General features: G+C 47.0%; 1 protein-coding gene and 1 long non-coding RNA gene across 4 annotated transcripts in view; one reads left to right on the top strand and one right to left on the bottom strand.

Annotated features, from left to right (window-relative positions):
* The window catches only part of Tns3 (tensin 3), a 241,536-nt gene that overhangs the window by 165,416 nt on the left and 51,031 nt on the right, over positions 1–25,089 (bottom strand). For all 3 annotated transcript variants that reach the window (XM_021176014.3, XM_085829115.1, XM_085829114.1), the window contains exon 3: positions 10,514–10,551. In XM_021176014.3, coding sequence (XP_021031673.2) covers positions 10,514–10,551 — 38 coding nt within the window. The remainder of the gene's footprint in view (positions 1–10,513; positions 10,552–25,089) is intronic.
* LOC147001600 (uncharacterized) lies at positions 20,482–24,598 on the top strand. Its single transcript, XR_015044890.1, has 3 exons — positions 20,482–20,656; positions 23,905–23,959; positions 24,517–24,598. It is a non-coding gene; the product is annotated as an uncharacterized LOC147001600 (long non-coding RNA).

Here is a 25,089-nt window from a genome sequence, read left to right as displayed (position 1 = left end):
CACACCGGACAACAGCACAGGGTAGTGTTGGGGAGAGGGGTGGCTGGGAAGCAAAGTGAAGTATCTGAAAGTCTTATAAGGATGAAGACACATGGGCTGGAGAGATGGCTCAGCAGTTACGAGCACTGACAGTTCTTCCTAAAAGTCCTGAGTTCAAATCCCAGCAACCACATGGTGCCTTACAACCATCCTTAATGACATCTGACGCCCTCTTCTGGTGTGTCTGAAGACAGCTACAGTGTACTTACATATAAAAATAAATAATAAATAAATCTTTTTTAAAAATCTGCTTTGCTTTAAAATAAAAAAAGGATGAAGACACACAGAGATAACCTAAGGACAAGCCTATAAAGATTCCACCAAAGTCCCCTGTCCAGGCAGGACAGAGAAGTCCTGTTAGGGTAGGAGAAGGTGCTCACAATTCCTCTCCCCACCTAAACTTCGGCTCTGGAAGACAATACAGGGAAGATACTAGAAGAGCCCTGACTGAACCAGAGATTCTCAAGACTTTCAGAACTTCTCCAAGATGTGCTTCCTTGGGAAACACATTGGTAGGTTCCACAGTTTCTCAAATATGTACAAATAACACCCCGGGGGCCTCTCCGTTGAGTGTTCCTCTGCCTGTGCCCAGCCTGAGGGGCTAGAGGTAAAGGAAAGAGTGGGTAGATAGATACCCTCACTTGTAAAGACCGTAAGTAGGGGGCTGGAGAGATGGCTCAGTGGTTAAGAGCACCGACTGCTCTTCCAGAGGTCCTGAGTCCAAATCTCAGCACCTAAATGGTGGCTCACAACCATCTGTAATGGGATCTGATGCCCTCTTCTGGTATGTCTGAAGATGGCTGCAGTGTGCTTATATATAATAAATCTTTTTAAAAAGACCACAAGTGGAATCTGGAAAGAGAAGAAACAAGAGGTATCAATGGACTAGGAGGCGGTACCATGGGCCTAGAAGTAAGGGAGACACCCATAAGAAAGCAGAAATCAGGGTAGGTCAAGTTCTAAATATGAACAGATGCCCCAAAGCAGGATGGGCAAGAAGCGCATGGGGGAGCTGGGGAGGGGGTTGTTGAATGAGATGTTAGCTCACATGGGAATCTTCCAGAAAGAAGTCAGGCACTCCTCATAGGAAAGGCAGTGCCAGCAGCAAAACACAAGGACAAGTTCATGTCAGGAGCCGCTGCTTCTGAGGCCAGAAAGCAGGAGGGATGGAAGGCCGAGGTAAATGTGATTACAAGAATTTTCCCAAGCTGATAATGAACACAGGTAGCTAGCTGATGAGGCAGGAGGTTGTGTTTTCATTATGAAAGCCAGCCAATGTCACCAATCAGCCTTTTGCACCCAGAAGCTGCAAGACCAGTCAGGCCTGTAGAGAAAAGCCAGATACTGGGGACCACACAGCACTATCACCAATTAGCAGGGTTGGACTGGAAAACCAGAATGCTGGCTAGCCCCTGGGAGAGTAGAGAGGTTCATATATACAGTGGGGAAAGACACAGATACACACGGACACATGGACACACAGACACAGACTTAAACCCACGCACCTCTGAAAGAAGGGGACAGAGGTCTGCTCTTCAGGAACTTGCAGGAAACCCTGGCCTGCGCTCAGGTGAGGAATTTAATCCAGGCAGTCACCCTGGCTGCAGAATCAATGGACTAGGATCACAAAAACCTTCCTGGAAACAACCTGGGGCAAGGTAGACAAGACAACAAGGGGGATCCTGAAGATCAGGGAAAGGGGCAGCAGGCCAGATGGGCAGTACCACAGGCAGCCTGACAGAAGCCCTAAGATGCCACAGCCCAAGTGCACTGACCAGGACCTCTGACTCCAGTCTCCAGAAAGACCCAGGTAGAGTCCTCTAAATGAGAGGAGCAGACAGTATTCTCAAGAAGAACTGAGGAAGCACCCACAGTGCCCTCTCTGGCCTCAATGCAAGCTGGCTGATGCTACTGCTCTCTAGCACTCCATGAAGGGGCCTGCTCACCATGCCTCAGAAAACTCCCCTCTGTGGCTGACTCTTCGGGTATCTTTACATAGCACATCTTGAGGAACAAGAGCAAGTTCCCACAGAAGCCACAGTCCTGAGCTAACAGGGGGCTGAAGTCCTTTTCACAAGCCTAAAGGGAAGCTTAATTTCACAGAAGACCTCTCTAACACGAGATAGAATTAGAAATCAGACCTAGGGTTTTTATTTTTTTAATAAAGGTTCTAAACTTTTTGAGTCTGTTCCAGATAGCAACACAGAGGCATTCCCATTTTACAGTTCTGATCTCAAAAAAAAAAAAAAAAAAGGCCAGAAGAAATGAATAAGACACCTTATCACAAAATTCACATATTCAGAAGGCAAAAAAATATTCACCAAGTATCTTCATTTGAGGAACAGGTGCTCACCAATAGCTGGTCTTGAGTTCTGTCCCCCTCCTCTAGACCCAAGAACCTCCAAAACCCAAACTCTGTTCTGTGGGAGCCCAGGGCAAGTGGCTGGTGTTTGTTATTCTCATCACAAAAATGGAATCTGTTTTGATATCCTCAGTGCCCCTCCCTCACTGGTAACCTGTCTACAGGAGGTCAGGTGTCACCTACTGACTGGCCTTCCCAACTTCCCTGGTCAATATCATGCAGACACCCCATTAATGTCCTATGACCAGAGTTGACCGCAACCAACATATATGCATGTTTGAACTGGTCAAACTGTAAGAGTCAGCAGGGGATCTTCTACCTCAGGTGAGCCACTGCCCAGAATCTCAGGGATGAAAGACAGAAGCAGGTTTCCCAAGGAATCTCACCAGCTCTAATTCAAGCAAACCACCTGTGTCCCCACTGACAGCTGCCCATCATCACAGGGCCCCATCAAGGCCCATGGGAAGATTGCCTATTACTTTAAAGAGTCTTCAAGGTACACAGACATGACCTGAAACCCTGTGAAGGACACAAGGGACCAATGCTTGTCATGTGCCAGACTTCCAGGTTACAGCCAAACAGTCTAATAAAAGGGCAAATTAGTCCAGATTTACTCCAGAGATATACTAGGTCTATTTTATTTGTTACAACACAATATGGACTGACTCTTGAAGAATCAAAAAGGTAGTTTCTAAAATCCTGGTGTCAATTTAAAGCAAATATAGTATCTCAGAAGAGTACTATGTAGACCTGCACCACTTCACATTGAGGACTCACTCCGTGAAACGTGGTAATGCAGGACTGTCCCTGTGTAAACACCAGACAGCGTGCTTGCACAACCCAGACCACTACACTATCACCAGATGACGCAAGTTCATGGACCACCCTCAGATGTGCAGCCCAGTGTTGACTAACGCATCATTACATGGCGCGCACCTATAATAATTCCCCTTTGGCCTATTGTTGGGATAAGGAAAGCAATCCTCTACAAACATAGCTTGAACATAGAACCTTGCTGGAGAGCAAACATGTCACCACAAAGTGACATTTACACTGCTAACTATACAAGACAATATGGTCCTTCCTGCCAATCTGGCCACACATCATAGCAGCCTTCAAAGCCCTCCATTAGCCGGTGCAGTGACTCACACCTGCAATCCTAGCACTTAGAAAGCTGAAGTAGTGGAACTGGTATAAATCTGAGGCCAGTCTAGGCTACAGAATGAATGTCATTCCCACCCCAGCTTAAAAAAAAAGTAACGCTGTCACAAAAGAAAGCATAAGAGAAAACAGCCTTGGTTTCTCCTCAGTAAAGCAATGAGGTCCCATTCAACAAAGCTCCAGAAGCCTACAGAAAATGGCTTTGTTTGGGGCTCAGATTATATGGAGTTTAAAAACATGCATTTCTCCACACAGGGCACGTGTTGGTTGCTTACATCACAGTTTACACTTGGATCACTGACTCCAAGGTGAGCTCAGAGCCTAGAGGAGGTTTCCCTAGTGGGCAGGCTACCCCCATATCCTGAGCCTCAGAAGTACACTCCCTCTCAGGAACAAAGTCCCTAGGTCAAAGTTAGCTAGTGGAGGCTAGCCTCCCCGGAAAGGGACCGTATGGGAAAGACCAAAGTGTCTCTTAAAGGGCAAAGCTTGAAGACACTTAAGGCTTTTCCCACCCCAGTGGCTGCTCAACCATGAGACACAAAGAAAAGATATAAAATGTGGCTGTGAGAAAAAGAGACAAAGCTCAGCAGGCTGCCTGCCGGAGGATTCGACTTGTGTGACATTCTGGGAAAAGGGAAAACTACAGAGACAAAAACAACAAGAAAAAATGGCGGTCACCAGAAGCTAGGGGAGGAAAGGAGCACACGAGACATTTAAGGCAGAGTAAATACTCTATATGATGCATATACTGTACCACCCATGTGTCTAAACTCATAAATATGAGTCACGGTTTAAATAGTAAATGTCCCCCGCAGGCTCACATGTTCTGTTTGGTTCCTGAGTTGATGGTGGAAGTTGGAAAGGTACTGGAAATTTTTTTTTTTTTTTAAAGATTTATTTATTTATTATATGTAAGTACACTGTAGCTGTCTTCAGACATTCCAGAAGAGGGCGCCAGATCTCGTTGCGGATGGTTGTGAGCCACCATGTGGTTGCTGGGATTTGAACTCTGGACCTTCGGAAGAGCAGTCGGGTGCTCTTACCCACTGAGCCATCTCACCAGCCCCGGTACTGGAAATTTTAGAGCAGCGGTCCTCAAGCCATGAAGTCAATGGACCTTTTCAAAGGGGACACTTATCAGATATACTGCATATCAGATATTTACATATGACTCATAACAGTAGCAAATTTACAGTTATGAAGTAACAGCAAAAGCAATGTTATGGTTGAGGGTCATCACAACACGAGGAATTGTATTAAAGGGTCACAGCATTAGAAAGGGTGAGAATCGCTGCTTTAGAGAATGAAGGCAAGCTGGAGGAAGCAGGGCACTGGGGACTTCTGCAGCTTATGTCTGGTTCCTAATCCTTTGTAGGGAAATGGAAGTTTCCTCCTTCACATTTTCTCACCATCATGATCTGCCTCACCAAGGTCCAGAGTCAATAGGGCCAAGAACAGTAGGCTGAACCTCTAAACTCCCGAACCAAAATAAAGGCTCTCTCCCCCAAGTTGTTTAATGCCTGGTGTTTTTGCCACAGTGATGAGAAAAGTAACACAAAGACAAACACCAGGAGTGAGACCGACTATAGAACGCCCTCTGGGTGGTAACGATGTGTCAGTGTAGACCATCAGTTGCAACAGATATTTATGGTGAGAGATGCTATGCAGAGTCAGAGAGAAATCCCTCTACTTTCCCTTCAATTCTGCTATGGATACACAAACACCAACGAATAACTTCAATGGCTTCAAAAAACAGTTCTATAAGGCAGCTGTCAAACTGGCAGCTGAGGCAGACCATTTACCCAGCAGTGCACACGCACACACCAACTCCCCCTGTCTACAACTCTCAAGCACAGACTTCAACAAATGCAGACAAGTGTTGCCTGCCAGGCCTAGGCTCCCAAGTGGCCCTCACGGTGGTAGGCTGGAATTCCCCTGAAGTCAATGTTGTATGGGGGCCCAGCTCAGTAGAAATGTTTGTTAAATTGTCCAGCTTAAAATTCAACTACTTCCATTATTAGGACGAATGGTGGGGAGCCAAGTGGAAGAATACTGGGAAATTGTTGAGCTGGTAGAATGGACTGTCTCTCAGGGAGGTGTCATCAGTTAGTCCTGAAGCTGCCACCTCCAGTAACAGCCAAGAACAGAAGCCCTTGGCATCATGTGACAGGTAAACAGCCATGCCTGCAGGCTCAGCTCTTCAGTGTAACCTGTGGGGTAGCACTGACTTATTTACATTCTTCCTGAGCACTCACCACAAGCCTGTGTCAGGTGAGGCATTACAGTGTCACATGTCACTGTCCTATTGACCTATAATTGCCGACCCCACCTTCAGATACAGAAGGTCAGAAATCCTAAACCTCGGAAGTTATGTTGTACAAGCACAGGATACCCAAGTGCCCAGGAAACTGATGAACACATGTTTAGCACAAGAGCTCAGCTACAGGGGGCTGGGACTTTGGCTTCTGTTGTTGTTTTAGTGGAAATTTTTAATTGATTTTAGAGCTTCTGTTTTGGTTTTTTACTAGTGAAATTGGCTCACTTTTCCTAGGAAAATATCTAGGGCCATATGAAAAAATCGTACAGAGTTAGGTCTGGACATTCTCATCTCCAATGGGACCAAGAAAGTCCCACCAAGTTCACTCTGTCTCAAATGCTCATGGTGTAGTCATCCTACCACAGTGGGGATCACCTGGACCCTGTTTCTCTCACAGTAGGACTGTCTGGTGCTCTGGGCCCTGAGGAGGGTTAAGTCTAGACACAAGAAACAACACTAGACGGGGACATCCATAACCAGAGGCTTAACACACAGCAGAGCTACAACTCCCACCGGCTTCCTTGTGTACATCAGAACATCATCTAGTTCTCACAGAAATGCAAGCCTGTGTCAGCCTAGGCCTCCATATACTGCTAATGGTCAACGGAAGAAGAGATACATGTGGCCCTTGCTGTGATCTCTGTAGAGGACTGGGCATCTTGGGTGTGTCACAGAGAGAAAAGAGCTTGGAGCCGGGCGTGGTGGCACATGCATTTAATCCCAGTACTCGGAAGGCAGAGGAAGGTGGATTTCTGAGTTCGAGGCCAGCCTGGTCTACAAAGTGAGTTCCAGGACAGCCAGGGCAGAGAAACTCTGTCTTGAAAAACAAAACAAAAAAGAACAGAGCTTGGAGCCCAGCCGGTAAGGGTGAGTGAGGATGGGCCTTGTGCTAAGAACATCATGGAGCCCTGGTGCCAGAGACTGGTCCTTCTTGGGTTAAAGCAGATGCTGAAAGCCCGGGCCTAGTGGTTGCCCAGTACTGTCCCAGGTGTGTGTGCTTCAGTTTAGCTAACTCATGTTCGGTCTCCTTGGGGGACCTCTGACGACCCAGGATCCTAAAGTGTGCCTCAAGGCATAGGCAGATGTCAAAGCAGACCATGTCCGTGGCAACCGCAAGTTGCAAAGACAAGATTGGTTCTTGTGCACTTTATGGTCCCCAGCCCCTCTTCATCTTTTCATCCGCTTTCCTAAAACTTCTGTATTTCTCCTTCCTTTTTTCCATCATGCAAATGAGTCAACTGATGGGGGGTGGAGGGGGGACAAGTCACAAGGCCCAAGCAGCTCAGGAGCTGACATGAGTCAGCTCAGCACCCAGGGAGCAAAACAGTGGGATCCCAAAGTCTCCAGAGAGTTCACAAAGCCCACTTGACTTCCCTAAGGCTTACACAGCGTTATCTCAAGCAGACTCTCTAAGAGGAGGCCATTGCTGTATGCAATTTAAGTGCAACTGTTCCACACATGAGGAAAACTGAGACTCCAACCTACTTCAGCAAATGCAGACAAGTGTTGCCTGGCAGACCCGGGTTCCCAAGTGGTCCTCGTGGCGGTAGGCTGGAATGTCCCTGAAGTCGGTCACAGTACGGCTGCCTAGTGTGCTCGGCGGCAGCTTCTACGACAGTAATTTATGGATCATGGTTCTAAAGGCTGGACGCTCCGAGATGGAAGAAGGAGTAAGGGATTTAGTGCTAGGTCTGGACTAAATCCCAATCACGCCTCTCTGCAGTCACTATTTGATGAGAGGGAAAGATACTCCAGATACTCCTTATCTTTGATAAGGGCTTTATGCCCACTGTTCACAAGGCACCAACAGCAACACCTAACAGCCTCCCAGAGGCTCCGCCCCAATGCCATTATATACAGGGTTACATTTCAACACGTGAATCTGGACACATTCAGAACACAGCAGGTGGACTGGCCTGCTATCAGCCTGAAGCCCACAAGATCAAAGACCAGGTCTCTTCTCCTACCTATTGTCCGCCCACTGAGCCTCATGGCCTGGACTGAGGGACATAGTGTCCAGTAACTCAGGAAGGTAGTAACCTCATGCACCATAGTGGGGCTTCTTGGTCTCCTCACTATGTCTCAGTTTCACTTCTGTGACTCAGTCCTCTTTACAAAACCCTCTCTCCATGTCCTTGGTACTAAAGGAGCAACTGCAGGCCTGGACAGACACCCAAGATGGTGACATTATCAAAACAAATATAGCAATGATCGTGTCAGTCAAATTCATGACTTTCGACCCCTGGCCTTCAGGGACTGTGCCCAGCTCTCACCCTCATTGAACCAATGAGGAGAGGAAGATACGTGATGCACAGACGGATGAGGTCTGACCCGAGACCCAAGTCCAAACCTTAACCAAAGCTTTCCAGTTCTCCTCCCAAGCTGTATTCAGGAAGGCTGCATAGTAAAACACACACACACACACACACACACACACACACAGAGCAGTAAAGACTCAAACCCCAAGTGAGATCTCTGACACACAATAAGCAAGGACCCAGAACTCACAGCAGTGATGTGGGAGAAACCACGTCCCAGTTCCTGCATTCTGTCATGCTAGTCAAAGTCACATTAAAAATAAAAAATGCAGGGCGTGGTGACACACGCCTTTAATCCCAGCACTCAGGGATTAAATCCAGCACTCAGGAGGCAGAGGCAGGCAGATTTCTGAGTTCGAGGCTAGCCTGGTCTACAAAGTGAGTTCCAGGACAGCCAGGACTATACAGAGAAACCCTGTCTCGAAAAAAACAAAAAATAAAAATAAAAATAAATAAATAAATATAAAACTAAAAAATAAAGATGGATGGATGGATGGAGAGAGAGAGACGGTGGGGGGGGCAGGCAGGAAGACAGACAGACAGACAGATATGAGGGAAAACCTTTTCATATCTCAGTGAATTGCCAACTGCTGCATTTAGCAATGCTCTATCAGTTACACACAAGGCTTTTAGATGATTCTTTGAACCAAGGAATCCTAAGTAGACAGAAATGGAAGCAATGACAAAGGTTCATTTCTTCAGCTCAGATCAGAGGCAATGGAGTGGGTGACAAGAGAACAAGGGTACTAGAGACACACCATTGTGAAAGCACGCGGAAGTCCCTGGACGGAGACAGAAGCTCTACAAGTCAGATAAGCTCCAAAAATGAGTAAGATGTTCCCTGCTCACCACAGCATCCCCAATTCCAGGCGTCACTGAAGGTGAGCGGGACACAGAAGGAAGGAGAAAATAAACTAGTCAGGAATTCAGTCCCATCCATGGGTATGTGTGAACAAGGAGCAGTGGCCCCCGGTGAAAAGGGCCTTCTCAGAGCAGAGCTGACTGGGGAGGGAGCAGTGGCCCAGGTGAAAAGGGCCTTCTCAGAGCAGAGCTGACTGGGGAGGGAGCAGTGGCCCAGGTGAAAAGGGCCTTCTCAGAGCAGAGCTGACTGGGGAGGGAAAGCGGAACTACTCTGTGCCACTGTGCCAGGCTCAGAACAAAAGGAAGAGAGCCAGGGCGGAAAGAGGAGAGAGGCTGCTGGCTTTAAACTGGCTAAGGCATCTGAGCGTCACTGGGCAATCCTCTCTGCTCTCTGCATGTTTTAAAGCTGTCCAGAAAAGCACTTAAAAGGAAAAGTCATTTATCTCTGGGAAAAAAAAAAATAGGGCTAAGACCATTTATTTTCCATCTGTGTGTGTGTGTGTGTGCCTGTGTGTGCTCAGGGGTACACTGACGACTGTGAGCACACATGCATGTACATATGAACAAAATGTGTGTGTGGTTTTGTGTGGAGGAAATCTTCCCTTCCTAGTCCCACATGGAAAATATACATGTGAAGCCATGACATTCCTTGTATTCCAATATGCTCCAGCACAACCTCCAGTTCAGCCTGAAGACAGCCTGATCTCTCCCGCATCGGCAGAACCCCATCTCCCTTGTCCTACAGCTCACCAAGATCCCTGACAGTTGGACAGTCAGAAAGGGCTTCAAAGACTCTAGTCACACTGAAAACCAATCTCAAAGCTAAGAAATCCAGAGCTGTAGACATGGAGGAGGGAAACCACTGTAAGCTACACCCTTGCCGACTGTGTTTCTAGAACTCCTCACTTTCCTGCTGCTCATCACAGGCAAGGACTCCAGTCCACATCTACCAGGAGACCAGCCCACCCTCAGAGCAGGAGTACACATAGTAGGCCTAATCATCCCTACTCCAGGTTGCCCAGGTTTTCCCCAACCCCGGTGAACAACTAACTATTGTCCAAGGGAGCCGGCACACTCCTCCCTCTAGGCTGAACATGTGCCCTGACTCTCTGCTTCTATGCCTCTGTCCCAAGACTAGATGCCAACACTCGGAGAAAGTAGGGATCACTCATCACTGAAAAAGAGCTGGTGGCACGGCCAGGAAAGGATGATTGAGGTCTTATCTGAAATCAAATTCTTCAGCATTATATTCTAAAATTAAAAACATGGATTTCAAAGCTTTGTCGGTTTGTTCTTGAGATGAAAGTTGCATTCTGCACTCGGTGGTATCCACCAGCCTCTGCTTACAGGGCCTTCTTTTCGGAGGCTTCGGGCCAGAGGCTCCCCTCCCCCTCTGAACATCAGTCAGCGAAGTCCAGCTCAAAGAAGTCCCATGGGAAACTGCAGAATGCTTACCTGGGCTTCACATCTCTTGTGGCACGAATACTTGCAGGCTGAAAGAAAGAAAGTATGTCTGTTAGTCATGTAATCTCAGATGACATTTGCCAGGTCTCCATCCTTGAGAGGGGAAGGCTCCAGCAGCATTCTCCCTGAGAAATGGCTGTGCACAGAGAAGGCACACTGAGACAAAGTGACAACTGAGAACCAAGGCATAGCTGTGTGGTTACATGTGTGCTCAGCATGTATCAGGAGTTGGATGATTCAATTCCCAGAACAGGGAGAAATAGGAGGGGGGAGGAGGAGGAGGAGGAGGAGTAGAGGGGAAGGGGGGAAAGTAGAGGGGGGGAGGGGGAGGAGGAGGAGGTAGGGGAGAAGGAAGGGGAAGGTAGAGGAGGAAGAGGGGGAGGAAGAAGAGGAGGAGGGGGGAAGAGGGACAGGAGGTGGGGAAAAGGAGGAGGAGGGGGGAAGGAGAAGGAGGAAGGGGAGGAGGAAGAAGAGGAAGGGGAGGAGGAAGAAGAGGAGGGGGAGGAGGACCAGGAGGGGGAAGGAGGAGGAGGAGGGAGAAAGAGCAGGAAAACCACAACAACAAAACTCAGACAGCCCAGGTGGAAATTTATCAGGAGTCTACTTATTTCTCATAAGTAGACCGGTATTTTTTTAAAAGACTTAATCAACCAAGTTGGAGACATAAAGAAGAAAGGCAGGACCTGGAAAGCAGAAGTCCTTCACACTGGCCTAGAAGTTAAAACTGATCCCTGGGGGAAGAGGAGGGGGAGGAGGGGAAGGGAGAGGGGGGAGGGGAAGGAGAGGGAGGGCAAGGACAGGGGGAGGAGGAGGGGGAAGGTAAAGGAGGGGGGTGGTAATGGGGAGGAACAAAGCCCCAGGCCTTTGATCAGAGCCCTCCTAGAAGGAAAGTCATGAGTTCATTTGGTCTCTGCAGATTTCCACTTCCGGGAGACCCAAGCAGACACTGTCAGAATAAATTCATGTCTAAATTCCTACAGAAGAGTCCTTCAACAGAGGCCATTATGTGAGCAGAGCGGGTCCTGTGTCATGGGAGGCCCCAACAATGCAGATGGGATGCTGGAACCAATGTGGATTTCACAGGCTCTCCCCTCTGGCCCGGAGGCAGGCCGCAGCTGGCCTCAAGGAATAAAGGTCCAGTAGCAACAGCGTGGCACAGTGTAGTGACAAGGCCATACCTGGCAGAAAGGGCAGCATGAAGACAGTGGGAAATGAAGCAACTGCATATCAGACCACCACAAGGACCCTTGGGTGCTTTGCACCACGGAGGCTTCAATGCCTTCCCCACGGCACCTGCCTGAGACTTCCTGTCTGGGCTCCATCCCTCCAGCCCAGCTCCCCAAGGCAAATTCTAGGATCTCTGAACCTCTGTTCCCCCTCACAGAACTATCAATGTCAAATGGAATCCTTCATGGGCCCCTGCTTTCAAACTACAAAGTGATGGCCAGGACATAAGTGTGCAGAGCCCAGACAACAAGGCCTCAGAGGTCAGAGACAGGGACCAAATTGCAGCTTGGTGCTGTGAGCTCAGGAGCTCAGCAACGTTTCCACTCTGTTGGGCCACTCTGCCTTCTGGATAATACTTAACCAAAAAGTTTAAGCAAGGTTTAAACAGATAAATTTGCCCAGAGCCTAGGAGTTTGTGAACCCAACCCCAGGAGTTAAGAACCTATTTGAGTTTTTATCCGTGGGTGATCTTGTTTTCAACTGTCTGTCTAAGCTTTTGAGATTTGCTAGAATACGTACCACAAATATTTATTCTTCTTCCTCTAATCAGCACATAATGGTGACCAAGGGTTTCTAAGTCAAGAATGATTTTCACTAGATAAGAACGGAGCTTCCGTGAGAGGTTAAAAAAAAAAAAAAAAAACAAAAAAACAGACAGGGAGCTGAAGAGATGGCTCAGTACAGGAAAGAGAACTAGCTGCTGATCTTCAAATGGACCGGGGTTCAAGTCCCCGCACCCACGTGGCAGCTCACAACTGTCTCTAACTCACAGTTTTAGGGGATCTGGCACCCTCACTCAGACATACAAGACATGTAGGCTACATACCAATGCTCATAAAAATAAATAAACTTAAAAAAACAAACAAACAAACAAACAAACAACCATACAGAAGCCAGCCCAAGTAGAGGAAAGGAGAAACAGCAGAAAATACAAAATTAGGAAGGGATAGCACACTCCAGACGCATCAGATGGCTCCGTGACGGCCTTAATAATTCTAACCCCATGTACAATGGATCACTGCTGTCTGCATGCTAGAGAGGATACTGTGTGGTTTCTGGGGGCAAAGAATATGATGCCACTTTACAGGGCGACTTCAGCAACCCTGCAGAGCTGCCAATCTGGAAAGAAATGGAAGCCACCAGCCAACACTCAGCTCAGTCTGCCAACTCCATGGGCATGATGTCTCAGTGACAGCAGACTGCAACCTCAGCCAGGCCTTCGGATGATGGGCAGCCTCTAAGGCGAGGCTGAGTAGGAACTGCTTGGCCCCCTAGACCTCCCATTCCCAATCCAAGTAGCAGTGAGAAAGAGCAGATGCTTGCAGCTGCACCAAGGTCCTAACGGCCACGTTCACAGCGCAGTGACATCCAGCATCTCTGTCCCTAGTCCAGGTTTCTGCTGTCATGTGCTTGCTGCCTACGACCACCATGGAAAATGACACAGTGTCCCATCACCCACAGGGAAAGCTCCGCCTCTTGAGGATACACCCTAGGTCCTCAGTGGACCCATGCTGACAGCTCCCTACTGACATGTACCCTAGTTACACCCTGCCCTCCCCAGCCTGGTCCGTTCTGATCATCCTATGCTTGCCTCTGAAGCCCACCCTTGGTGCCTCTGACCCCAAAGCTTGACATGTCAGGATCATGTTAGCAGCCCATCTATCTCTCAGGACAGGCTGCGAACTGGAGGGGAGTCCATCTTTGCGTGTACCACCAGATTCTGCTGAGGGCAACACTATTAGGAGACCACAGCAGGGGTCTCACTGTTGAGCGCCTCTATCACGGATTGCACAGGTAACCCTAAAACTCATCATTTGCCTCTCTTCTTGCTCCTTTTACTGAGGGGAGGTCGGAGTCTGTGGATGGAACCTGAGGAAACATTCGTACATCAACTGTGACCAGCCATGACCTGTGGCTGGGCTGAGCCTATGGCCTGTAGGATGACACACAGCAAGGAGCCTGCACCACACAGCCTTTGGCTCCCTCCAAGGCATCAGCAAGTAGGAAGTCCCTTCCCCCCACCAACAGGCTGCAGGCCCCCGAAGGAAAAACGTCCCCAGTGGTTCTATACCTTAGCCAATCCCAGCCATCTCCCCTGAAGTTATCACACTTTGATCTAAATACGGGGCTTTTAAAAAAATATATTATTTTTATTCTCTGACAGTTTCACACATTGATTTAATGCACACTAATTACTCTCTAGATTTTCATAAATGCTTAACAACTGCCTATTAAACAAATGGTCCTGATCTACTAAGGGTTTATAAATGCATAGGGTTGCAGAGACGGCTCAGTGGTTTAGAGTACTACTGTTCTTCCAGACAGCCCAGGTTCAATTCCCAACACCCACATGGTGGCTCACAGCCATTTGTAACTCAAGTTCCATGAGTTCTGACACCTTTTTCTGACCTCCATAGGCATGAGATACAAATGTGGTTCAGGTATTCATGCAGGCAAAACAAAAGTAACTAAATCTTAAATTAGTTGATCAATTAGTTAAAAAAAATTTTTTTTTAAAAGACAGAAGGGAAAAACTCTGTTGCTGTTGTTCTTGAGACAGAGCCTCACTTTGTACCTCAGGCTAGCCCAACTTATTTCAACCCTCCTGCCTCAGCCTCTCAAGTGCTGAGATTACATGTGTTTAAGTCACCAGCTCTTGATTCACTTGCCAAAGGAAAATCCAACTCAGAAATACAGGATTTCTAGGCTATCAACTGGTGTTCCCTCAGGCTGTGATTTTGCCTCCCTGCCATTACTGGTGGATTAAAACCCATATTGTATAGTTATGCTGTATCACACTGTCCGCACACTGCAATTCTGCCAGGACTTTATCACAATCACAAAGGGGCAAGAATCCTGCTCATCCCAGTAAGGACAGGCAGAGTGCCCCTTCTCAAGCCTGCTTAGGCCAGGGCAGGTCAGACTTGGGAAGACTTTCCTAGACTTTGCTGGTTTATTATTTGCTCCCAAAAGTCCAAAGTTTGCAATGTCCCAAAATCCAAGCTATCTTGCACATCCAAATTTTAAATTTTGAAGCATCTTGGTTTATGAAGTCTCAGATCAACCTATATGTTTGTCTCATCTAAAGATGCAAAGTAAAAATAAATTTAAAAATTAAAACAAAACAAACAAACCAACAAAAACGGGGATGTTACCCATCCACTTCTGCCAGTCCTGACCAACTTCTTCCTGCTGAAATCACCCTTTATGCCCCAGACTGAAGGGCAGAGAGTCTCTCACAGTCTGGACTCAGCTTTCTCATGACTCAAAAAAAAAAAAAAAAAAAAGGCCAGAAAGAGGACATAGCAGCATCTGTCAATGCTACCATCAGCTCATGCCATTTAACAGAACAGCTTCCGTCCTCCTGGCCCATGACCTTCCCCTCAACAGCAGGCTCGTGGGACTCAGGGGTTTACTCTCAGTCTTCCCAGTGCTCACTCACCACCAAATCCCCCGAGGAGCTTGGACTCACGGTGTGTAACAACTGGGTGCCTTCTCTTCTGTCCACTGACAGAACTGTGTTTCCCAGCTGGCCTCCGGACTGTCGGATATTTCCACAGCCATGCAGTTCTCCCCAGAAAGATGGCGTGCTCTGGGAGTCTCCATGCACGCACGTGTTCTGAGATGCTTCAGAAACCCGCCTACTCGAGTGCTGACCAGTGTCTCCTGCTGGTTCAATCCTTACAGGTCGAGGTTTGCTCTGCTGCTGTGTATTGTAATGCTGTATTCTGTATCAGGAGGTCTAGTTGCCGCAGGACTAGAGAACTCTCACATACCACCTTTTGTTGTGTAAACCTTGCTCCTTAATTTAAAACTATTGGTTGAATAAGTATAATACAGCCTGTAGCTGGGCAGAAGAGAGGTAGGTGGGGCTTCGGGTCCCAGACTAAAGGCCAGGAGGAGGGAAGGGAGGAGAAAAAGGAGGAGAAAGAAGAAAGAGCCACAAGGTAGGTGGATTGTGGGCGCATGGTCATGAGAGCTGACCTGTTGTAGTAGAAGTGGCCCAGGCAGAACATGGCAAGTGATAGATCTCAGGGTTACTGACAGGGAAGACAAACGAGAAGAGAGGGTTGATATCTGTCCAGCTCTAATGCTTTAAGACTTAGTATAAATATAAAGGGAGCCGGGCATGGTGGCGCACACCTTTTAATCCCAGCACTTGGGAGGCAGAGGCAGGCGGATTTCTGAGTTCGAGGCCAGCCTGGTCTACAGAGTGAGTTCCAGGACAGCCAGGGCTACACAGAGAAACCCTGTCTTGAAAAAAAATTAAATATAAAGGTTTTGTGTCTTTTTATGGGAACTAAATGATCAAAGGTGGGGTAGAAACCCCCTAATAATATTTACTGCAACCTTCCTCTCCCACTTCCTCCTTGCTGACAGAATCATATTTAGTCTAGCTTCCCCCTCACTTCATCCTTGTGGGAGTCACCCTTAGACACAGACCCCACCTGGTCTAGGTCAGTAGCTGTTAGAGGGATCTAGAGACCTCCAGGTCCCCAAGACTTCATAATGAGTTGATGAGTCCGAAATATTTTTCTCACCTCTCTTCCCCTTTCTCCTGCATTTACACAGTATGGAAACTGCTAATAGATAACTCTGCAGGCATTTAGAGATCAAGACTAACTTATACCAGTTACCAGCAGACACTTGAGATAAAAAGCCAGCTTCACTCAAGAAGGCCCTGATGAGAACTGGAGAAATGGTTCAGCTGTTAAAAGAGCTGGCTGTTCTTTCAGAGGTCCTGAGTTCAATTCCCACATGGCAGTTCACAGCTGTCTATAACTGTAGTGCCAGAGGATCCAATACCTTCTTTTGGTATGCAGCCATATATACAAGCAAAACAACCATATACATATAAATAAATAAATAAATCTTTCTACAAAAGAATATCCTAATGAAAAAAATTCAGTAAACACCTCTTCACTGTTCTTTGAGAGCAAAGAGGAGATTTGCAGTGAGTGTCTCCGGATTGTCTGGGAATTGGATGACATGTGGGAACAGGACCAGCTAGCAACAGGACTGGTGCAGCTGTGAGTTGTTAGCTAAACTAGCCACTTACTCAGGATCACCATTTTTATTTGAAAGAACCTTGGCAAACAAAACATGAAAGGGCTGCTTGCCAGTTTCTCAAAATTAATTTAAGTGAGTCTCTCACACCAATGTCAAAACTTCAGATTTCAAGTGGAAATTCTCTCTTCAGAAGATCTACACCCAAAGCCAGGAGCTTCACAGCATCAAGATAAAATCAACAGATACCAATAACAAGTATAGATATTCTGGGGGATTTTAAAACAGAGAAACCCTGTCTCGAAAAACCAAAAAAAACCACCCAAGTGCCTCAAGACTAGGACGTGTGTAAGTTAACAGGCCAGAAACAGACCAGGGCACTGTGATACTTGCTGGTTCAAAGGTTCAAAGATCCCACCCAATACATAAGACCAGCCAAAGGCATAGTTTAAATAAATTTTTTAAAAAAGTATTGATTCCATTTCAGACTCTACAGAGACACTAATCTTTAAAAAACACTACTATTTTTGAGTTCTGATATGAAATCCAGAGTCCAGTGCAATCTGAAAGGCTGTCAGTAAGCTCTCTGTGCATCAACACAGGGCCAGATGGTTTTCCAGCTCTTACACAGTATGTAGAGAAACTGAAAGCAGAAGAAAGCAGGGGGTGGGGAGGAGGAGGGAGCCCTACCCTTTCTACTAAAGAGAAACAGAGAACATCTCACTGCTCCTTGTGAATGAGAGTTTTAAGGAAAGTCATTTTCACTAAAAATACTTATATTACCTTATAATAGTATTACTGTTCCTTTTAAGTGGTTTATTTTACATATCATCAGCTTCCATTTCTACCAATGGTGATTTCTTAAATGGTGATAGGGGCTGGTCATATCTACAGGAATCTTTATGATCTAAGATCTAAGTGACCTGAAACTCAAGGTGACAGTAAAGGCATTTTGGCTTGCATGAACAATGACAACCTGGACAGATGACAATCCCATTTACCCTTCTAGACTGAGTCTTTTAGAATGGGGAAGAGATCTATGTCTGATAGAAGGAAAGTCAAATGAACCCGACCCACCCAGTTCTATCAAGTTCTTTACTCTCTTACAAAAGACCCACAAGGAAAGGGGCTCCTTTTGGTTGCTACTGAGAATGTCCTGTGCTCTGGGCCACTTGCACCCCAGGCCCAGGAGAAAACCCACACCACAATGGCTAACTGCGCCCTGCATGTCTGGCTGCCATAGATAGTACCACTTGCTGTACACACCTTGTCCCACTGGTTCCCTTGGTAACCAAATAGAAAAGCATATTCTCAAGTTCTTGTTACAAATAGGAAATAGAAGCACAGGTAAGACATGGTGGCCAATGCTCATAATCCTATCACTCAAGAGATTTGAGGCAGGAGAATCACACATTTGCACCCATTTGACTCTACAAAGTAAGTTCCAGGCGAGCACATATTCTCAGGTGAGCCTGTTTTAAACATACAATGAGCAAAGCAAGTAGGCAAAGGCTCTTGTATGCCTGGCGCAATGACTGGGTTCTAGGTCACTAAGCCAATAATGCAAACATCTATCAGAAACTGTACCAACTGAGGAGCTGCTGTGCCCCACCTCAAGGAGGACCCTATCATTACCTGCTGCCACCACCTCTCCTTATGTAATGAGAAACAGACTGTAACAGCAGAGACCTTTTTGATATGAAAAGAACAGCTACCTGAACTATAAGAAAAAATGATAGATAGATAGATACATACATACATACATACATAGTACATAAATAGATAGATAGAGAGATAGATAGATAGACCGCTAAAGATCTGACATGTGACTATGAAAGTACTTTCCAGAAGCCAAGGCTAGACGATACAAAGCTCCTTGTATAGTATGAAAGAAGCATGAAGAACTCATCCATCCCTAAGAAGCTGACACAGGAAAGACGTCACAGGTTGCCTCAAAGGGAGGAGGAGCAAAAATAGGCAAACACTTTAGTCAATGAAAAAAACCAATAGGACTAACTACTTGAATTTTATATATGCCAAATGGGAGAGGCAGAAATGAGCACAAGATGTCAGAGACTATCTTGGTAAAAATGTTTGTATGCTATAAATACCACCGTTAGAAGGGGAGGATAGCCGGGCGTGGTGGCGCACACCTTTAATCCCAGCACTCAGGAGGCAGAGGCAGGCGGATTTCTGAGTTCGAGGCCAGCCTGGTCTACAAAGTGAGTGCCAGGACAGCCAGGGCTACACAGAGAAACCCTGTCTCGAAAAACAAACAAAAAAAAAAAAAGAAGGGGAGGATAAAGCAAGTGAATGAGAATTTGCAATATGTAAGGTAGAAAGGTAAGAAACACTGATTTGTTTAGAGGACAAAGACATTAGAAAGTGGCATATGTTTTTGCCTGGTGTGTGTGTGTGTGTGTGTGTGTGTATGTGTGTATGTGTGTGTGTGTGCATGTGTGTATGTGTGTGTGTGTGCATGTGTGTATGTGTGTGTGTGTGCATGTGTGTGTGTGTGTGTGTGTGTTAAAGAGACAGCATTCCTAACATAATGAAGTCTGAGAAATCAGGAAAGGGAAAATGTCATCTAATTTTTAAACAAGCAAAGGATCTGAAAGGAGAGTCTGGGGGCACACACAGAAACATGGCAGACATTTCAGGCAAAAACTGGAGTTTGGGGGGGGGGGTGGGTATGGAGGACTTTTGGGATAGCATTGAAAATGTAAACGAGGAAAATACCTAATAAAAAAATAAATTAAAAAAAAAACTGGAGTTTGCATTTAATAAACAATTGCTAAAGTGGAATTCTCTGAAGCTTCCTGTGCCAAATGCAGGTCTGTCAGCGCCTCAGGCTTCACTCAGAGACCTTCCCTCACTTGCTGCACACTGAGTTCTACAGAGGCTCAGCAGCACAACTCAATTCCCTAGTCACAGAAGGTTTGCGAAGTCGGGTTTAGGAATCCAGGCTCCTCAGTGCCATAGTTCAAATCCCAGCCATCTGGCTCCAAAAGACCTGACACTGCTATATGTGGTCTTGGAGGTGCTATTCTTCAACGTGTCTCCATGGGCCTTGGGGATCCAGACTGCAGGCTGACAAGGTTTTCAGAGTCTTTTACACAACACTCTACAGATAGTTACCAAGTTATAAATGAGCCCATGAGTGAAACACCCTCTGCTTCGCATGTTCTCCAACACCTTCTGCAGAGACAATCTCTGAGAAGCTAGGCCTTGAGCTGTTCCCAGTGGTGGCTGCCACAGCCACCAGCACCCCGGGAGCAGCACTGCCCAGTGACAGGCAACACTATGGAAATCAGCAATCCCACCAGGCTCTAAAGGTGTCTGAGTCACGAGCGAGAACTTGTGTTTTATCATCCAGGCTACTCAAGAAATTTAAAAATCAGAATCTGCCTGCAAAATTGACTAACAGGACCCAGATGTCCCTGGACCACAGAAACCTCAGAGCCTAACCACCTTTGAGGAACAGCAGGAAGAAGCCGGTGATTTCTTTACAGAAAATGGGACATTTCAGTCAAAATGAAGAATTGTGAAGTAAGCATGGGAAAGAGAATCATGACGAGCACAGTGCTCCGCACCCGACGAGTGACGTAACAGAGCTGGAAGCTCCCTGGGGAACTCTTCTCCCTTCCTGTTCTTCTGAAAGGTTCTGTCATAGACCATCTCTCAGGATGGAGCAAGAATGATGGGGGGGGGGGGGGGGAGGACGGAGGAGGGCTGAGCCAGGCAGGGTCATCACGGGAACATTTTAAGGAAGATGAAAATACAGGAAATTGGAAGAGGCTAGGTTAGGGTTGTCGGGGAGTCACCTCTAACTAACTGCTTTGTGAAAAAGTTTAGCGCTACCTACTTCATGTGGATTTGCAAGAAAGAATCTTGATCCAGGTATGTATCTGCCAACTTCATCTAGATTTTTTTTTTTTAATATTTATTTATTTATTATATGTAAGTACACTGTAGCTGTCTTCAGACACTCCAGAAGAGGGCACCAGATCTCGTTACGGATGGTTGTGAGCCACCATGTGGTTGCTGGGATTTGAACTCTGGACCTTCGGAAGAGCAGTCGGGTGCTCTAACCCACTGAGCCATCTCACCAGCCCTCATCTAGATTTTCAATCAGCCTGCTGTCCCAGTGTGCCTGCTAAGTGACTTGGAGCATCTGTAAGACTTGAGTACATTGCAGAAGCTCTCAGCCTGGGCAGCAGACAGGCTGAAGAACAGCCAGCATGTCATCTTCACAAACTCGGCTCACAGAGCCTGTCAACCCCCCAGAGTAGCCATCCTTTTCTTCATGCCACAGGTACCCTACTACCGCATTGCTGCACTGGATGCCTGCCCACCAGACATGGAGCCCTTTAGGGCCTTTGTGATTAACTTAGCCTATTTTATGTGGCTAATAATGAAACCACGGTTCAAATGAAATCTATTTTGGCTCAGTTCTTCTCCAAGGTACAAAGGCCACATCTGGTGATTGTTATCTTAATGGCAATATCCCAAGATAGAGCAGGACAACACACGATGAGACACAGGGAGCATACATGTGTGCATGCATGAAGAGGGGATGCATGTGCGCACATGAATTCCTCTTACAAAAACACCAGTTCTTGACTATGAATCCTAATGACCTTCCAGAGACCCCACTTCTCCATACTAGGGTCAGACCTTCTCCACCCTCTTAATTCTCACAATGGAGATTACTGGAGAACACACCATAGTCAACGTGTATCCATCAGCACAAGAATAATAGCATACAAGCATCAACTTGCTCGCCCAATATGCTACACATGAGAGCTGCACACAAGAGCAGCATGCCTGCTCTGTGCCAGGGACACACTCAGCACCAAGACACCTGGTCCACAAAGCAAAGCCAGCCAGCCTCGGCCTCCTGGGCCTCCTGCTAGGGCAGAAAGCAGACAAAATTCCAAAGCTACTCACTAACTGACCACCCAGACATTGGCAAGAACCAGGGCGGCAAGGTAACTTCTGAGAACCTGAGGCTTGAGCAGAAAAACCCAAAGGATGGGGGAAGCTAACCAGGAAGCAAGTCCAGAAAACAGCCCTGAGTGAGCACTGTGAAAGGATAGGTCATACATCTGAGTGAGGGGTGGATTCCTTCCCACCAGAGGCCCAGCTTCAAGGCCATGCAGGAACAAGTACAATCCTTCTCATGGAGGCTTTATGGCTTCCCAGGCTCACCAAGAGCAGGCTAGAGAGCAGCGCTTCTCGACCTCTGGATTAAGACCCCCAGGGGCCATTTATCAGATATCCTATATATCAGATATTTACATTACAATTCAGTAGCAATATTGCAGTTCTGAATTAGCAATGACATCATTTAATGGGGGGTGGGGGGGAGAGTGTCACCACACATGAGGAACTGTATTAAAGGGTCACAGCATTAGTAAGAGTAAGAACCACTGTAGAGAGGGAAGGTATCAAAAGGTAGGGAAGCAGTTATGAAAGGCAACCCAGCCTGGAAGCCAAAGGCCAATGCGGAAAAACTTACTTAGGAAGAGGGTGCCTGGTCTGCAGCCTAAGCTAGGCATGGGGCCCTAGAAAGGTTACAACAAGTCCTGGACAGGGCAGGGAACCAGAGCTTGGATAGAGGGACAGAGGCTGCTCTTCTCACAACATCTGAGAGCAACTGGTCCAGGTCCCAGGTATCAAGAGATACAGACCTAGCAGCACAGAGATGCCAGATTCCCCGCTTTGTCACCAGGGAAACCGGACCTCTTAGACACATGTTGTGCTGCTTTCATCCGGCCCTGGCACTGTTTGAAAGTCCACTGCCTCTGATAGTGTGATGCCTCCCATGCCCACACAATGGTATCTTCCTAATGCATTTCCGGTCTGCCAGCTTCTGAGCCACAACACTGCCCACAGCAGTCAGTGTCCTTCCTAGGCCTACCCAGCTGGCACCACTGCCTGTGGAATTTGCAGGGTGCTTCATATCTGAAAGCACTGCTGAAGGATTCTAGGCTCACACATGCAACCCAGAGCACCAGGGCATTACTTCCTGACACACTACATTGTCCTCAAAAAGAGGGCAGCATTTAAAGACAGGATGAAACATCTTCATGCTAAGTAGTACCCACAGAAACTGAATTTAATAATAATTAAAAAGTAAAAAAGAACCGGGTGTGGTGGCACATGCCTTTAATGCCAGCACTTGGGAGGCAGAGGCAGGTGGATTTCTGAGTTCGAGGCCAGCCTGGTCTAAAAAAAGTGAGTTCCAGGACAGCCAGGGCTATACAGAGAAACCCTGTCTCAAAAAAAACTCAAATAAATAAATAAATAAAAATTAAAAAGAGGTCATGAGAAAGATCAGACCTAAGATTCCTGGAACATAATTTCAGGGCATTAAAGAAAAGCAGCAATTGCATAATAACGGAATTACTATACTTGTGTGCATAAATATGATGTCTCAGTCTATTTGGGCTGCTATTTAAAAACAAAACCAAAAAACAACCAAGCCACAGCCTGAATAGCTGGGCTTCATACAATAGCAAATCTATTTCTCATAGTTCTGGTCCTAGAACAAAGCAGTGTGTGAGGAGGGCCCCGCCTCACACACTGCACAGTGCTTTCTGGTCTGTCATCCATGGTAGATAGTAGAGGTAAGGCATCTATCTATGTGGAAGCACAGGACTCTGAGAGTTGGGGGATGGGAGATGGGGTGGGGGGCTCTACTAGTGACATCTCACAGCCTAACAGAAAATCAGAACATAAAGGAAAGGTGGATAATGTTAATGTCCTTTGGACCAAAAAGCCATCATGCTGGTCTTCACTCTTATGAAGGCCTGAAGGCCTCTCTGGGACCTGAGAAACTGAGACGTTTAACTGGAGGTGACAGGCCTTACCAAATCTTTCTTAACAAGTGAATGACAGGGCTAGCGAGATGGCTCAGCAGTTAAGAGCACTGACTGCTCTTCTGAAGGTCCTGAGTTCAAATCCCAGAAACCACATGGTGGCTTACAACCATCCATAATGAGATCTGATGCCTTCTTCTGGTTTGACACAAATGGTACTAGGGGTCCCCTTCCCACAAGGTCACCTCTTTAGCCAACTAAAGAGCTCTGCTCATCCTATGAGCACCAATGACCTGCTCTCAGCTCCTTTCTTTTTCCTTTTAGGCCTACAGTAATGAGATGGAGAGACCCTGTTCCTGTGGCTATGTCATTCCCACAGGTATGACGAAGAGGCTCCTCACTCAATCAGTGAGGCCCTGCCCACCACTGCCTACCTGACCTCAGCATCAACAACATCTTCCCAGACCCTTGTACTCTAGGGCATGTCAGGGTTCGGAGACACACTGGCCTGTAGGAGACTGCCTCAGAGCAGAAGGCGGAAGCGGCCCTAGCATTCCACACCTATAAGGGTGAGGGAAGTGGGGTTAGGCTGAGAATGTTGAAGTTCAGCAAGACTGCAGTGAGAGGAGACACTTGGAATCAGGTAGAGACCAGGACTCCCAAAAGCCTAGAGTAGGAAACACGTGGGGCTCAGGAAGCAAGGTGTACTGGCTAGTTTTGTGTCAACTTGACACAGGCTGGAGTTATCACAGAGAAAGGAGCTTCAGTTGGGGAAATGCCTCCATGAGATCTGGTTGTAAGGCATTTTCTCAATTAGTGATCAAGGGGGGAGGTCCCCTTGTAGGTGGTACCTTCTCTGGGCTGGTAGTCTTGGTTCTATAAGAGAGCAGGCTGAGCAAGCCAGTAAGTAACATCCCTCTATGGCCTCTGCATCAGCTCCTGCTTCCTGACCTGCTTGAATTCCAGTCCTGCATTCTTTGGTGATCAACAACAATATGGAAAGTAAAAGCTGAATAAACCCTTTCCTCCCCAACTGCTTCTTGGTCATGATGTTTGTGCAGGAATAGAAACCCTGACTAAGACACAAGGGGACCCAAGCAAGGGGACCTGAGATGGAAACCACGGGGAAGCAGTCGACATATTCTTCAGCACTGTGTAGCAGAGGGCATCAAACTGGAATACTACAGCCCAGACAGATGCCCTTGAACTCTAAGAGGACCACACTCTTGGTCCACTCCTGACTCACTATGTTACATCTCCAAAACTGATCGGAAGAAGGGAGAAAATGAGCCAAAGAGATCCCAGCACTACAGAGGCCCACCAGGGAAGATCCTGAAAATCTTCCACAAAGGAACTACTGGGTATGGCAGTGAACACTACGATCCCAGCACTCAGGAGCCAACCTAGGAGCAGGAGAGTCCAAAGCTAGCCTCCTGAAAGGAGAGCGGGGGCAGAACTAACACTAACTCTATGGAGGGAACCCTAACCCCCCACAATTGACTGGACACC

Source organism: Mus caroli, unplaced genomic scaffold (assembly GCF_978045245.1).
Source record: "Mus caroli unplaced genomic scaffold, Mus_caroli_1 scaffold_13, whole genome shotgun sequence".
In the NCBI taxonomy this organism is placed as follows: domain Eukaryota; kingdom Metazoa; phylum Chordata; class Mammalia; order Rodentia; family Muridae; genus Mus; species Mus caroli.
This window is presented reverse-complemented; position numbering and strand designations above follow the sequence as displayed.